This window comes from Crocodylus siamensis, chromosome 11 (assembly GCF_052110815.1).
Source record: "Crocodylus siamensis isolate JL-2025a chromosome 11, ASM5211081v1, whole genome shotgun sequence".
In the NCBI taxonomy this organism is placed as follows: domain Eukaryota; kingdom Metazoa; phylum Chordata; order Crocodylia; family Crocodylidae; genus Crocodylus; species Crocodylus siamensis.
The window spans coordinates 35777108-35790628 of NC_143405.1; the positions used below are offsets into that span (position 1 = coordinate 35777108).

The 13521-nt window shown below is 36.6% G+C and overlaps 2 protein-coding genes across 2 annotated transcripts in view; one reads left to right on the forward strand and one right to left on the reverse strand.

Moving 5' to 3' along the window:
* The window catches only part of SYN2 (synapsin II), a 568232-nt gene that overhangs the window by 358370 nt on the left and 196341 nt on the right, over positions 1-13521 (forward strand). The gene's annotated exons all lie outside the window — the stretch shown is intronic.
* TIMP4 (TIMP metallopeptidase inhibitor 4) overlaps positions 38-13521 on the reverse strand; it is a 37729-nt gene continuing 24245 nt past the window's right edge. The window contains exons 2-5 of the mRNA XM_090021235.1: positions 12341-12438; positions 5267-5381; positions 4099-4223; positions 38-3840 (exon numbers count right to left, since the gene is read on the reverse strand). Coding sequence (XP_089877361.1) covers positions 3643-3840; positions 4099-4223; positions 5267-5381; positions 12341-12438 — 536 coding nt within the window. The 3' untranslated portion in view covers positions 38-3642. The remainder of the gene's footprint in view (positions 3841-4098; positions 4224-5266; positions 5382-12340; positions 12439-13521) is intronic.

Sequence of the window (13521 nt, forward strand, 5' to 3'; positions counted from 1 at the left end):
TCAGATTCAAGTTCAGACAGAAATCAGACTGGGCTGCAATTTATTTTGAAATACCTTATACTGAATAGTTTATAGAAAATCAATTATAAAATTTTCATAAGACTCCATATAGGATATGGATATCTCATATTGTAAAATGTATACCTAAAAGTTTTATTTCAAATACAAATCATAAATATATGAAGAAAAAAGATTATTGCATAATATTGGATGAAAGACAATGTTTGTTATGTTCATTGAGTTTAAGTTTTAGCTATTGCATAACTTTAAAATAAAAGCTGTACTTCAATAAACAAGTTACAAAGCAGAAAATATCCATAGATTTTCATAGACATTAGGGCTGGAAGGGACCTCGGGAGATCATCAAGTCCAGCCTCCATTTACTAGCGCTGTTCAAAATGGACTATTACAATAGAATGATATTCTATGTGTTCTGCTGAATAAATTAGCTACATGGATAGCGAACTTACATGATCATTAAGCTCTTGCAGTTCCATCTAGGACTTGCTTTGGTATGATGGAAGGAAGGAAAGTTGTTGCTCTCTACCTATATCCATAGAATATATTCAGACATATATACATTGTACTAATAGTATGTCACACTACCAAAAAGTTTATTTGCATTTCATTTTCACTTTTGGAATTAGTGTTGCCTTCAGGGCATGTAAATAATAAGTCTGGATAAAATCAGCTTCTTGGAAACTGCATTTTTCCTGGGTGCAAAATACAAGCAGTGATTTACATTTAATTATTAATAATTATGGTATTTAATTATCATAAGTTAAAATAAAGTTGATTTAAAATAAAGGGTGAGGTACTGAGTATTAGGTGATATTGATGAGTTATTCTTCCAACAAACAATGCTTCATGTTCCCATTGGCTTCAGTCCCTTTTGTGTTCTGTTGGAACAGAACCAAGCATTTTTCTTTAATTGTTACACCTTGTTAATATTCTACACGTTATATAGATTGAGGGCAACATGTTTTCTTTGTAGTGATAACTATAATCTGCTATCTTCTACAACTTTTGTACTATAAAGTAAAAAAAGTAAGCACATTCAGATGTAAGGCTGAAGCTCTAATCTTATCCCACTTTTGGCATTTACAAAATGGCACTGGCAATGGGACAGGTATATCAGGTCATCCACCTTGTGGATGTAAATATCAACTGTAGGTGGTGCTTTGTATTCAGTTTTTCACTTTTCTTGCTAAATATTCATTATTTTTTGTCACAAAGGAAGACATGTGTACTCTGCAACCTAAGCACTTTTTGTTGGATGAGATTGTTTTATTTATTTTTACAGTCATCCCTCCCCCTAAAACCAAACATTTTCATGGGAATGTCAGCATTTAAATTTCACCAAGTTCTTATGTAAATATTTGGCCAGGAAATATTTCAGTAGTGTTTATTATTCTACATATATAGCTTTCCTAAAGCTGTTACTGTCTTTTAATATATATAAATGCTGTAGGGGTACTAATAGAGAGTACTGAGTATAGGTTATAATGAAAATACATATTGTTATAGTTTTTGCAAATGTACATCTTTTACCCAATGTATAGGAGCTTAGCCCCTGATCCAACACTCACTTAGGCACCTACTTAACTTATGCATGTGAGGGGCATCCATTATGTTGAAAGGAGCAACTGAGTAACATAAATGTAAGCATATGCATATCTCTTTTGAAAGGTTGTGGTCTAAATGGCTTTTTCAGATCTGTAGAGAAACCTAAACATGAACATTATTCAGATACTACATTTTAGACTCAGTAGACAATAACAGCTCCATAGAGCATTTATTCTTCTAATAATATACCTGTTTCATAATGCATCAATCAGTAGTTTAGAAATATTACAGTTTGAATATTAGGAGCGGATGAACAACTTGCATACAATAATAAATGGAATTAACTGAACCAAGCCTACACTTATTTTTGAGTTTTGCAATAATTAGCCTAAGTGTTCAAAATTTTCATACACCAGCTCCCTTTGAGCTAGTTCTAGCCAACACTGGAGTCTACATAATGAAATGCAATATCAACTTCTTTGTGCCCAGCCACAATGAAGAAATACAGGAGATGTCATGGCAGAGTTTCGTTATAATGCTTCCTGTTAAATATCTAGAACCTTAAATGGTTGAGGTAAATATGGATATATATTCTAAACTTTGGTGTTTATCTTATTCAAGCTGTTGATGTGTGTCCTTGGAGCCAGATTCTCTTCCATCTGTTAGGCCTTTAAGTTGACCTCGGTGCCTAAATATGATTCTGTTCTACCATGCTAACATCCTGAAAGTCCATTAATCCATCTACTTTTGGAACACCACAGTATGTAACCCTTAAGCCTGAATCACACAAAAGCAGTGAGAAAGAGATGGCGCACCCATCTTTTGTATTTACAGTTTTCCAGGGATTTGAACAGGGGGGAATAGTATTGCACTTGGTACTTAAATCCACTTACACACTTAATAAATGCAATAGAATCTGGCCCTTAACATCCTGTGTCAGATATTAGAATCTTACCTGTTTTTTTTTAATACAAAAATGATTAACTTCCTGCTAGAATTTTGTAAGCTGTAAAATTCATTATGACAAAGTGTAAATGAGTATCCAAAAATGGTAAACTTTTATTTCAGCCTGAACAATTACAGATGACAAATAAATTATTTGGGAATTTTTGTTATAAGACACTTCCAGCTGAGACTCTAAATGCCTTGTTTGTAGATTGTTCACATAAAAATTAGAATCAGTGCTTATAACAGTAATACAACTGAAGTATAATAATGAGACATGTATAAAGGCATTACTAAGCAGCACTACTGCAATGAAAATTTTTGTGGTTTGTTCTTGTCATAAATCTAGCGAGACTAGGCTTTGTCATAACGTTTCTGTTGATACAAGGCAATAGCAAAACATTAGACATTCAACTTCTTTATCTACAATACAATGCAGTCCATTAGATCAATGAACTGAATAGGTGTTTCTGATTATCAAAGATGTATTTTAGCTTAATTACCAGCAAGTGTCACAATATGTGGGTAAGGAAAGACATGATAGTTAAGTAATGTATAAAACAAAGACTATGGAGGTTTTTAGTCACAAACATGTTTAACTTGCTTCAACAAAAATGAGCAAAACATGGATCTTTGCATCTTTTTACAGCACATTGCTTAATACTTTACATACACACTGTACAATAATTCTTCTGTACTAGAAGGCTCCAGACAGAAAAAAAATAGTTCTATAAAATATTCTTCATTTTATCAGAAAGATTGATTTGGAATAAAACACAGAGTTTTATTAATCTGATAGGTAAATGGAGCAGGGGGCAAAACTCTGATCATTCTTTTGTTCTTGTACATTCATATTGATAAAAAGGAAAGCTGTTATGCCTTAAAGGACACAGAGGAACATTCTCAACTAAAGCCCTTCTATACAAAGTAGAACTTTACAGATCATCTACCTCAAAGGGATTTGTTCCTCTTCTTGCCTGGGTGCCAATTCCTCAAACTCTGTGCTTCATTGTACAGCACAATTTGTTTTTGTTTCTAAGCAACAGATACATTAGACGATGGCAGTTCAAAGCTGTGTGTGTGCAACATTTGATGGAATTAGCTCCCGGGGCTTTATAGGAAGTGATAATTTTAAGGTTCGCTGATATCAATAAACTCTTTCTCTGGGGGAGGGCCACCTCGGTACCAGCTGCAAGTACCATCACTTCGCTTGATACAGGCATAATGCTTGGCTTGATGTCCATAAAGCTTTCTTTCTATCAGCCAGTCTGTCCAAAGGCATTCATTTGGTGTAGTGATTGAACAGGGCACCATGTAGCAGGTAGTAATCTAAAATGTGAAAAGCTAAATGAGTCAGTATATTCATTACAATTTCTATTAGAATAACAGTTTTCTGTTTTACATCATACTTTTCCAGGGTATGAATGATATTTATCTGCAATGTCAGTGGTGATTTGTAAATAATATTTATTGATGTGGAGATCAAATAATTTTATAAAATATATTGTGAATGTTCTGCAGTCCCATCAAAGCAAAACTTCCACTGCCTCTAGAAAGGGCATATTAAAAACTCAATTTTGTACTTACTTTGCAGCCACAACCCATTTGATATCTTTGATTAAGACTCTTCTTTTGAGACAAGGATAGATCATCCCATGGTTCAATGTAGTTGCATAAATGGATGAGAACTTTACCATCACTTAAAATCTGGCCTGTAATAGGGAAAACATTAACAATAAAGTAAATAAATGGATGTATTCTAATCAGTATTCTACATTTCAAGACAACTCTGAAATTTCTCACACCTTTTTCTGTAAATGTTGTTTAAACTACAAGTACAACAGTGCAGTTTTCCTCATGCAGAATTAATATTAAAGACCAGAGGGTGTCTTTTTCCAGAAGATGATGATATTCTGCCAACCAGGGACAACCGGGAGCACAATAATGTGTGAGACTTGTGCTTTCATGCACTCTTAAGCTTCTGCAGCTAATTAAGGCTCCAGTTCCGCAAACTTTTGGGTATGTGACTAGTTATATCATAGTCTGTTGGACTACACATATGGTAGCATTTGTACGATGAGCCTGAATGCAATAGGAATATGATAAAACAATGGATTAAGTCTTGCTAGAGCAACTCCAGCATTTATAAAAATGATTGTCATGACACTGACCCCCTTGTCAGTTATTTTAATATCTACAAATTGAAATACTGAAAGTGGTATATGAAAGCATTAATATCCATATGTTCCTCAGTATGTAAATGTTACGCCTTATTTGAGTAGCAAAATTACATTTACATAAACTCAACATTTGTGTAACATTTGTGCATCATTAAACAATATATGCATTATATCAGTGTTTCCCAACTGTTGGTTGTGACCCAAGAGTAGGTTGCAAAAATATATGAAAGGGTCACGAACAAACTTTAAAAATGAATCAATAAACTTTAAGAAATTATTTTTCTTTAAAGGAGAAAAACTGTGAAATTGTGGCTTTTCCCTTGCAGGTTGGCAGAGTTCCAGCCTGCAAGGGGCTGCTTGGGGCCACCTATTCCCCACACACCCCAGTCTCCCTCATATACCCACCTCTTACCCGAAACACTGGAGGACTGGGGCCTGGAGGTGAGGGGCAGCAGGTCGTGAGTGAGGGGCACTGGGTTGGAACTGGCCATCAATCTTTACATATGGGTTCTGCTACAAAAAAGCTTGAGAACCACTGCATTATAGCGATTTGGTACGTTTTTGTTGTACTTTACCCGTAAGGAGATACTGCTTCTTGTTGTTAGCGTCAAGTTTTACTCCACAGAGAGATGAATCAAAAGGAGTGTAGACATACTGGACATCCTTCAGTCTCTCAAACCCCTTAAACATCTGAAAATTACCAAGAAATTGTGTGTAATTATCCTAACAATTTTATTGGTAAATATAAATATGATTTTAAAAAGCAAAACTTTAGAGTAGTTGAACAGTATTTCACACATGGGTAATAGCTGAAAGGATGATGCAATATTCCTCTTTGAGAATAGGATTGAACCTTAGCTGTGCAGTCTGGATTTCATATCAGAAATGCAGTACTAATACCTAAAAACATTTATCATTGTTCAGATCTGGGTTTTGCTCTACCTCCATCTCTACTTTGAAAATAAATTATTCTGTTGTTTTGTGAAGGGAATTATGCTAGCATTTTCTACACTTACAGCTTTTAGTAGTTTATTGTGGATCCTCACACCACTTCTTAATATTAGAAAGTCTGTTTTTTGATACGTTATGTATAAGGACCAATGGAAGGATTCAACAGCACTGCAGCTACTAGCCCATCTAAAACTACATGGTGTAATGCTGATTCCCAAAGACACAGGATTTATTAATTGTATTAATTTTGGTAAATGTCTTTGTAACTATCTTTGTATGTACTGTTAAAGACACCATACATCTAGCCTGAGAATCCCAGCATTGTACCTAGATTGTATTGTTAGTACAAACAGTGAAACACTGTTAATACAGTTATCAAAACAGTGTGGAGATTCTTCCTCTGTATTGTCTTGGGGGTGGTGTAGAAAAAATACTTTTGCAAAAGTATTATCTTCATTTGAAGGTTGCTGTCACAGGATGGGGTCCTTAAGGCTGGCCTAAGTTCTCCTAAGGTCCCTTGACCATGCCAATTTGGGCCCGATGGGCACCCTCAGTTCTCGCCCACCACATCTTTGATGACAAATATGAAAATAAGGAGGCTGCCTATAAGTCCTCTTGGGCATGGTTTGATGGACTTACTGAACCCCGTGGGTCCCCGGACCCCTTGTGGGTCTTGCTTCATAATGGGTGTTTTGCGGCACCCTAGCCTTAAGGGCTATATGCGTGGCTCCAACCACCCCTTTACCACTCCCCAAGCCTCAGAGATAGTTGTCTTGCCTCGGCCTCATTGTCATTCGGCCCCTTGTCCTCACTGGGCTCTCCACAGCCCTGTCTCTGTGCCCTCTCTGGCACCAGGGTCTCTGTGCCCCAAATGCCACGCCTTCTCTGGCACCAGGGTCTCCACTCTGTAGTGGCCCCAAATTAGGCCTCCTCCTTCCCCAAATAGCTAACCACCCCCAAATAGCCAACTACCCCAACCACCCAAACCACCAGTGTTATAAAGCTACAAACAGAACATAAACCCCTGGGCTACAACTTAACACAGGCTGCCAAAGGTGTGACCTGCCCCTTTACCATTACTCGGAGCAGGGGTTAGTCAAGCCTCCCATCTCGCTCTAAGAGGGCTCCTTCCCCCTTAAGAGAACTGTCTCCCTTAGTTCCAGCCTGGAGTTTATATCGGCCCAAGGCCCTGCCCTTTCATGCCAGCTGACCAGGTACAGGTGCTGACTAATTTCCTCCTTAGCCAGTTGCCATAGCAGCCTGCACCTGGGCTCCTACCTGGCTCTTTGGGCTCTCCCCTGGCAGTTCCTAGTCTTCTACGAGCAGGGCACCTTAGTGCCCTGCAACAGTTGCCTACATGCATCCAGGCCCAGGCTTAGCCCAGTGCAATTTACTGTAAAAACAACAAATTTTGTTTAATGAGATAAGGCATTACAAATTTCCAACATTCAGAAGTCAACTGAAATGGGAAAGCTTAATATGTATCCCATGCAGCATTCAAGATATAACTTACTCTTCAAATAGCATAGGAAATTCTGAAATCCATTTTTAAAATAGCTCCTGTTAAAAGAGCAAAATAAATCCCATTATACCCATACATGGGAGGAAACCATTAGGTACTAATCAAGTTCTGAATGGTTGTCATCACCTGATATGATTTGACTGAAACTCCATCATAGAGGAGGCCCCTTTAGTTACATCATGCTATGTGTAGACAGCTGTGGACAACTGCAAGGTTCATAGCTCTCAAGGGCGGGTTCTCCCAAATGCAGTTGGCGTCATTGGAAAATATGTTCATGATATGCAAGTTCTCTCAGGAAATTTAAGTGGTATAGGGTCCTAGAAAATATACTGTAAATATGTTGATTTTCTTAAGCCTTTTGATTAAGGAATGGAAAAATAATGCAAAAACTGACTGTTGTCATTAGACTGGTACAAAAATATTAGATGCTAAACTGAAATTAATCAAGGGAACAAAATCGCAACCAAAAGATGTTCCATCCTAAGTAAAGCAACACCCATGTCAACAAAACAAGCAAGCCCCAAAATACTAAATAATACTTAGGACAGCATTTATTTATATTTCCATGAGGTAAATTAAATTATCTCAGCCTACAAAGGTTGTCCCAATGTCTCAAAAAGGAGGCCAGAGAACATGTGCATGTTATAAAAAGGCTGCTTATAGTAAAAAAATGAACCTGAATATTTGAGTGCCAAAACTCTATGACTCAAGTTGAAATCAAAGCAGTCTCAAGTGCTCAGCCCTCTGAAAATCAAGACAGCTGGGGCAGGCACAGTTATGTACTCACACAGGAACTGAATGATGAGGCACCCTTAAAGGGATCTCACAGCACCCCAGAATGCCAATACCATGGTTGAGAATCACTGGCATAATCTGTATCTTAAGTTAACATAACTTGTCAATTGCTTATAAGACCAAACTGTGGCTAAAGTGTTATTTTACAGTATAACTGCTTTCATGTGAGCTAAACTAACTGAGAGAGATTAGCTAGAGTAGATAACTTTAGAGGATTGTACAGTGAAGACGGTCATAGAGACCTATACCAATCAAACTTTAAATTGTGAAAAGTATTGCTATAGTCTGGATAAAGGACCTTTAGAATAAATAAATAACTAAAGGCCTGTGCTGTGATGCACTTAGATCTTAGGTTCCTTTAGGGTAACATTTAGATAAAAGGCTTCTATAAAAGAAATTGACTGATGGAAGCAGAAGTACTGGTTGTTCAGTAGGTGGCACCATTCTCTCTATAGGTGATGATCAATCCTAGATCTATGCTGTCATAGAGTCATACTTGAGGCCATGACCACTAGGAGTCACTGAAAGACCTCATGTTCCTTTTCTTTGGAACATGTGCTCTAACCCCAATACCCCAAATAAGTTTGTACTGTCATATTTATGTTCCGTATGCTATATGTCCAGGTATTTTCAGCTGTATCAGACATTACTTTTCTAAATTACTCTGTAGTATAGTGATGTTTAAACATTCACTGAGTTTTATTCTGGAGCCACATACATCCTCTAGTACTGGAGTAGTGAGAATTTGTCCCACATTTTGTTTGTAGGACAAATTCATTCCTGTCATAAACTTGTCATACAGCCTAGAAATTTCATTGGAATTGCGTTTTCTTGTGCTAGATCTGAATTTGTCCTATGTATTAATTAAAGTTTATGAACTATATTGGTTTTCTCTCAGATGGTGTGTTCATATTGGTCTTCATTTTACCACTCATTCCCTTAGCAGTTTTTCACAGCTGTTCCAATTACAGTTAGTAGGACTACTTGCATAGTAAAAGACTACTCAATACAATTGTGGGTGGCAAAATCAAGCCAATTATTATTTATATTATAAAAACCACATCTTCTTACAGTTCATTCACTTTCCCCTGCTGTTAACTCAAAGTTCTAAACAGTGTTCCAGTGCAAGACAATAACAGCAACTGGAAATATTGCTAGCTTAACTAAAGTAACTGTTTGTAAATGGAAAACATACAGAGTACAGTGTGTCAGTATTACTGTGTTACTGTTATAATGAATAATTTATAAAACTAGTAATAAAGGTATGATGTTAGTTGCAAAAAAAAAGTTAATTGTGCTAATATCATTAGTGCCCCAAACTTTAAATATGAGTAAAGTTTCTTCCATCCCGCTGAAACTTGTAATCCTGTAATGGAAGCAGTACTTTTAAAATAACAATTTCAACATAATGTTTTTTGTTTTGTTTTGGGTTGGGTTTGTTTTTTTTTGCAATGGGAATAGCTTAAAGGAGTCCCTTCTATGCTGAAAGTACCCAACATTTTACCAAGGGTAAATATAAGTGGAAGAAAAAGTGCACTAATTGGCTCACTACTACATATAAAACCATTGGTTTGGAAAAAAAAAAAGCTAAGTACAGACATTCAGGGAGTATTAGGGGGAGGTTAGACTGGGTTCAAAATGGTCACCCACTGTAAATTAGTTCACCCCAGATATGTACCTCATGTTTTATTTTGCTGCATTCCAGAGTCATTTACACTGATGACATGTGTAAACAGCTGCACCATTAAAACAGTGCAAAAGGGAATTAAGCTGCTTTAAAGGCCAATTTTGTGGTGTGTACAGTTGTCCAAGTACACTAACTTTAGTGCCAAGTGCCTGAACATGTAGACACTTGCCAAAAAAACTCTTAATGCGCATTATCTTAATGTACATTAAATTTAGTTGCATTTAAATGCACGTGTAGACATGCCCTGTTACACTGAAATACTTTTTTACAACATTCTCTAAGACCCTATTGAGAAGTAATTGAAAACATTTTAAAAATGCATTTCCTATTTGCTTATGCTGAGTAGAAGCTGATCAAACAGTTCTCTAACAGTGTTCTGGATACATAATTTGAAATTGGAGCTATTTTCATTAAACATATGTTGCAGGTCACATGTTTTTGTTACTGTAGGTCACATGAAAATGAGCAAATTAGCATTGAGTTTCTGTGACAAATTGTCAACATGAATGCAAAACTTTAATTTAGTCTTGAGCCCTTCAGCTAACCAGCTTGTTTGCAAATTCATTTCCAAGCTCTGGTTTGCAGAGCTGGCTAATCCTATTGTTTACCTACTCTTCCTTGTTTTCAGCTGAAGTTGAGAAGAATTCAGAATTTATGTCCTAAGGGGTTGTTTTGGGGGGGTTGTTTTTTCCTGCAATAGGATGAATAGCTGAAATTTAAAATTTTCTGCACAATAGCATTAAAAAAACTAATTCAGAAGGGCCAAATCCTTCATTTTGATATTTGTACTTGAAACCAACATTTTGATATTCCTAAAAGAAAAACATTTTGCTTGTTGAAATGATACAAAATGTGTCCTTTTGAATCATTTCAGTATTAACTGCTTTCCATATGGAACTGCTGCTTCTTTGTCTTTTAGATTCACATCCCTTAATTGGCTTTCATCTACCATGATTATGCATAGTCACATGATTCCCAACATGCACCATGCAGTTTGGTTAGAGAAAAATCAATTCATTATATAATAGGAAAAGTAGTCTTCCAGAGAGCCTGGGTCATAGGAAATAATGGGATTGGTATAACCATTCCCATAAGGGAATGAACCACATGGAAATGCAATGTGTCTATTAGTTCAAAATTTAAAATATTCCAGTTTGGGCTAACCTGATCTAAACTACACTATTTTGTTTTCAGTTTCCCTGTGGAAAATATCAACGTTTCAGAGGCTTCATGTTCTGAAAGCCATTTTAATGGAAAATTCCCAACTCTATGTTCAGTTGTTAAATTGCATTAAATGGAGCTATTTGAGAATCCCTATGTTGAAATATTCATGGATGTGAATCCCAAAGAAGTCCCAGTGTAGCAGATGGAAGTTTGTTTAAAAATCAGATGAATGTTCATAAATAATTATTTGTAATACTGCATGCAGCAGTTATGGTACGTATTTCTCACTGCACTATTTTATGACTTCTTTAAAAGCAAATGCTAGGGAAGAGATCCATTACTTTTCATTCTAATGGTCAGTGCTATCAGATGAATCCAAAGAGAGGTTATAACCAGTATCTCTTAGAATTAAGAAATGTATGTACAGTGTATGGGATCATAAATGATCTAATATTCTATGCTTTAACTTGAAGTCAATGCTAAGTAAATTGAATGCTATGTATACAAAAAAGGACTGTATTCATTACATTTCATTTGCAGTTGTCATTTATCAGTTATAGCATTTCTAGAGCACAACAGGATTTTTTTTTAATTATTCCTTGATAGTTGGTAAGATTGATACCTGCTGGTATCACCATCACCATCACCATCAATGTAAGCAATTCTGTCTCTGCACTGCTTCCATGTGTCATGTTTGCTGTTCCAAAACTAGACTGTGGAAGGAATTTTAGCAGTAAGCCCACTGAGGACACATAACAATCTCCCTCCTCCACCCCCTACATTTTTTAGTGATACCAAGAAATAGCTAAATCATAGTCTTATTCACCTCAATGAGAGCTTGTACATGATTTGTGTGGGACCAATATCTGTTCCCATAAGAGTGTATTATTAAAAGTACCTGACAAGTAGAAGTGAACAAATAGGGGCAAAAACAGTTTGATGAACATTTTACCAAATTCTGAATCACTTTTGGATTTTGTGCACACCCACATTTTTGTTTGCTTTTCTGGGAACATTCATAAAAATGGATTTTTTGTTTGTATGTGTATCTGGGAAGGGCTCTTCTTTTTGCAAATACCCCTATTCACTTGTAAACAAAGGTCTTTGCTATTTCAGCTGGAAAATGTTGTTCTCTGTTTATAAAATGTGTGTCATCCAGGGAAAAATGAGAAACAATGTCATGTGAGTTGGATGACCAGGCATCCACTACAAAGAGAAAATAAGCAAAGATTCATAGTGAACAGTGAACATAGGTTAAAAGTATGTTTGCATAAAGTGTTTATCAAACAATTATGAATAACAGATACTTTCTTCAAAATCAGCTTGTTGGCAGATACTTAAATGAACAGGAATAAGAAATATATATTTTATTAAATTATTCACTATGAGCAGTTCACCCAGCCATAATCCTAAGAGTCAGACAAATCCTGCTCACAAATTCTAGAGATTGTTGTTGCTTACTTCAGCTGAAACATGCCCTACTAAATTAATCAGAATTGCACTTCAAAACAACCAAATGATTCCATGTACCTTTATTTGTTTGATTTCATACCGGATCATTTTGTGTGTGTCAAGAGGGTCATCACTGGCAGGAACCACCTTTTCACTGGATATTTTTGCACGAATTACTGCCAGGAGAAAAAAAGGCTTAATTACCAAAGAGCATATGCCTGATTTTTCCATAATTATTGCATATTATATTTTTCCTTTTTTACAATCAACATAACTGGTTGCTGCTTTATTCTGGTGGATGTTGCATCTGATGTTTAAAAAAAAAACTACTAATGCTTATTAGTGCAAATATGTTAAAGATTAAGTTAAGACCTAAAAATATTTCCATAGTCTAGTATGGAAACATAACATCATTTTCAATAGAGCAAAACATGTTGCACTGATTTGAAATTTTCCAGTATTATAGATCTGGCCCCAGATATTCTAAAGGTCTCAATACCAAGTGGATCCCATTCAGCCACTTTATTTCTATACCCAATTCAGAGCTCATGACTTCTGAGTTCTCCTGGATATCTGGCTTAAGGTGCACATTGCCTTAGGTGAAAACTGTATCTCTAAGGCTAGGGACAGACATTGCACATAACCAGTTTAAATTATCATAAATTTATTTAAACCTATAACAGAACAGATGTTCACTGCACATAAACCAGTTTGAAAATGGCTGAAACTGGTTTGACATAAACCTGGCTGAATCAGACTTAACTGATTTGGCAATGGTTTATGCAATATCTGTCCCAGATCTGTTGCTGGTTTAAGTTAAACCACACTCCCCCAGCATCCCAGCTTGCTCTCTGGGCTGGGTCGGGCTCTCAACTCCACAGCAGAGCTGGCTTCTCCCCTCTGCTTCCTGGCTGGAGCTCAGCAGATACTGCAGGTGTTTGCCTGGCTTCCCCCTGCTCTCCCCCCTCTGCTCCCTACCCCTTGCTTAGCAGGAATTTTCCTGTCCCCTCTGCCTTACACAGACATTAACATTAGCTAGCAGATCACAGGCTGGCTATGGCCCATGCTGTGGCAGATGGGACACAGGCAGAATCAGCAAGGTACCTGGTAATGTCCCTCTATTGTTTTCTTAATGGAGTGATAAACATTGAGTTAGAGGTGATAAACACTATGTTATCAATTCCCTGATGGACTGGTAATAAAGGCGGGGGAACTCCTCCCTAATCAGAGCATCCTGCCAGGGCCTTGCCATACCCCCC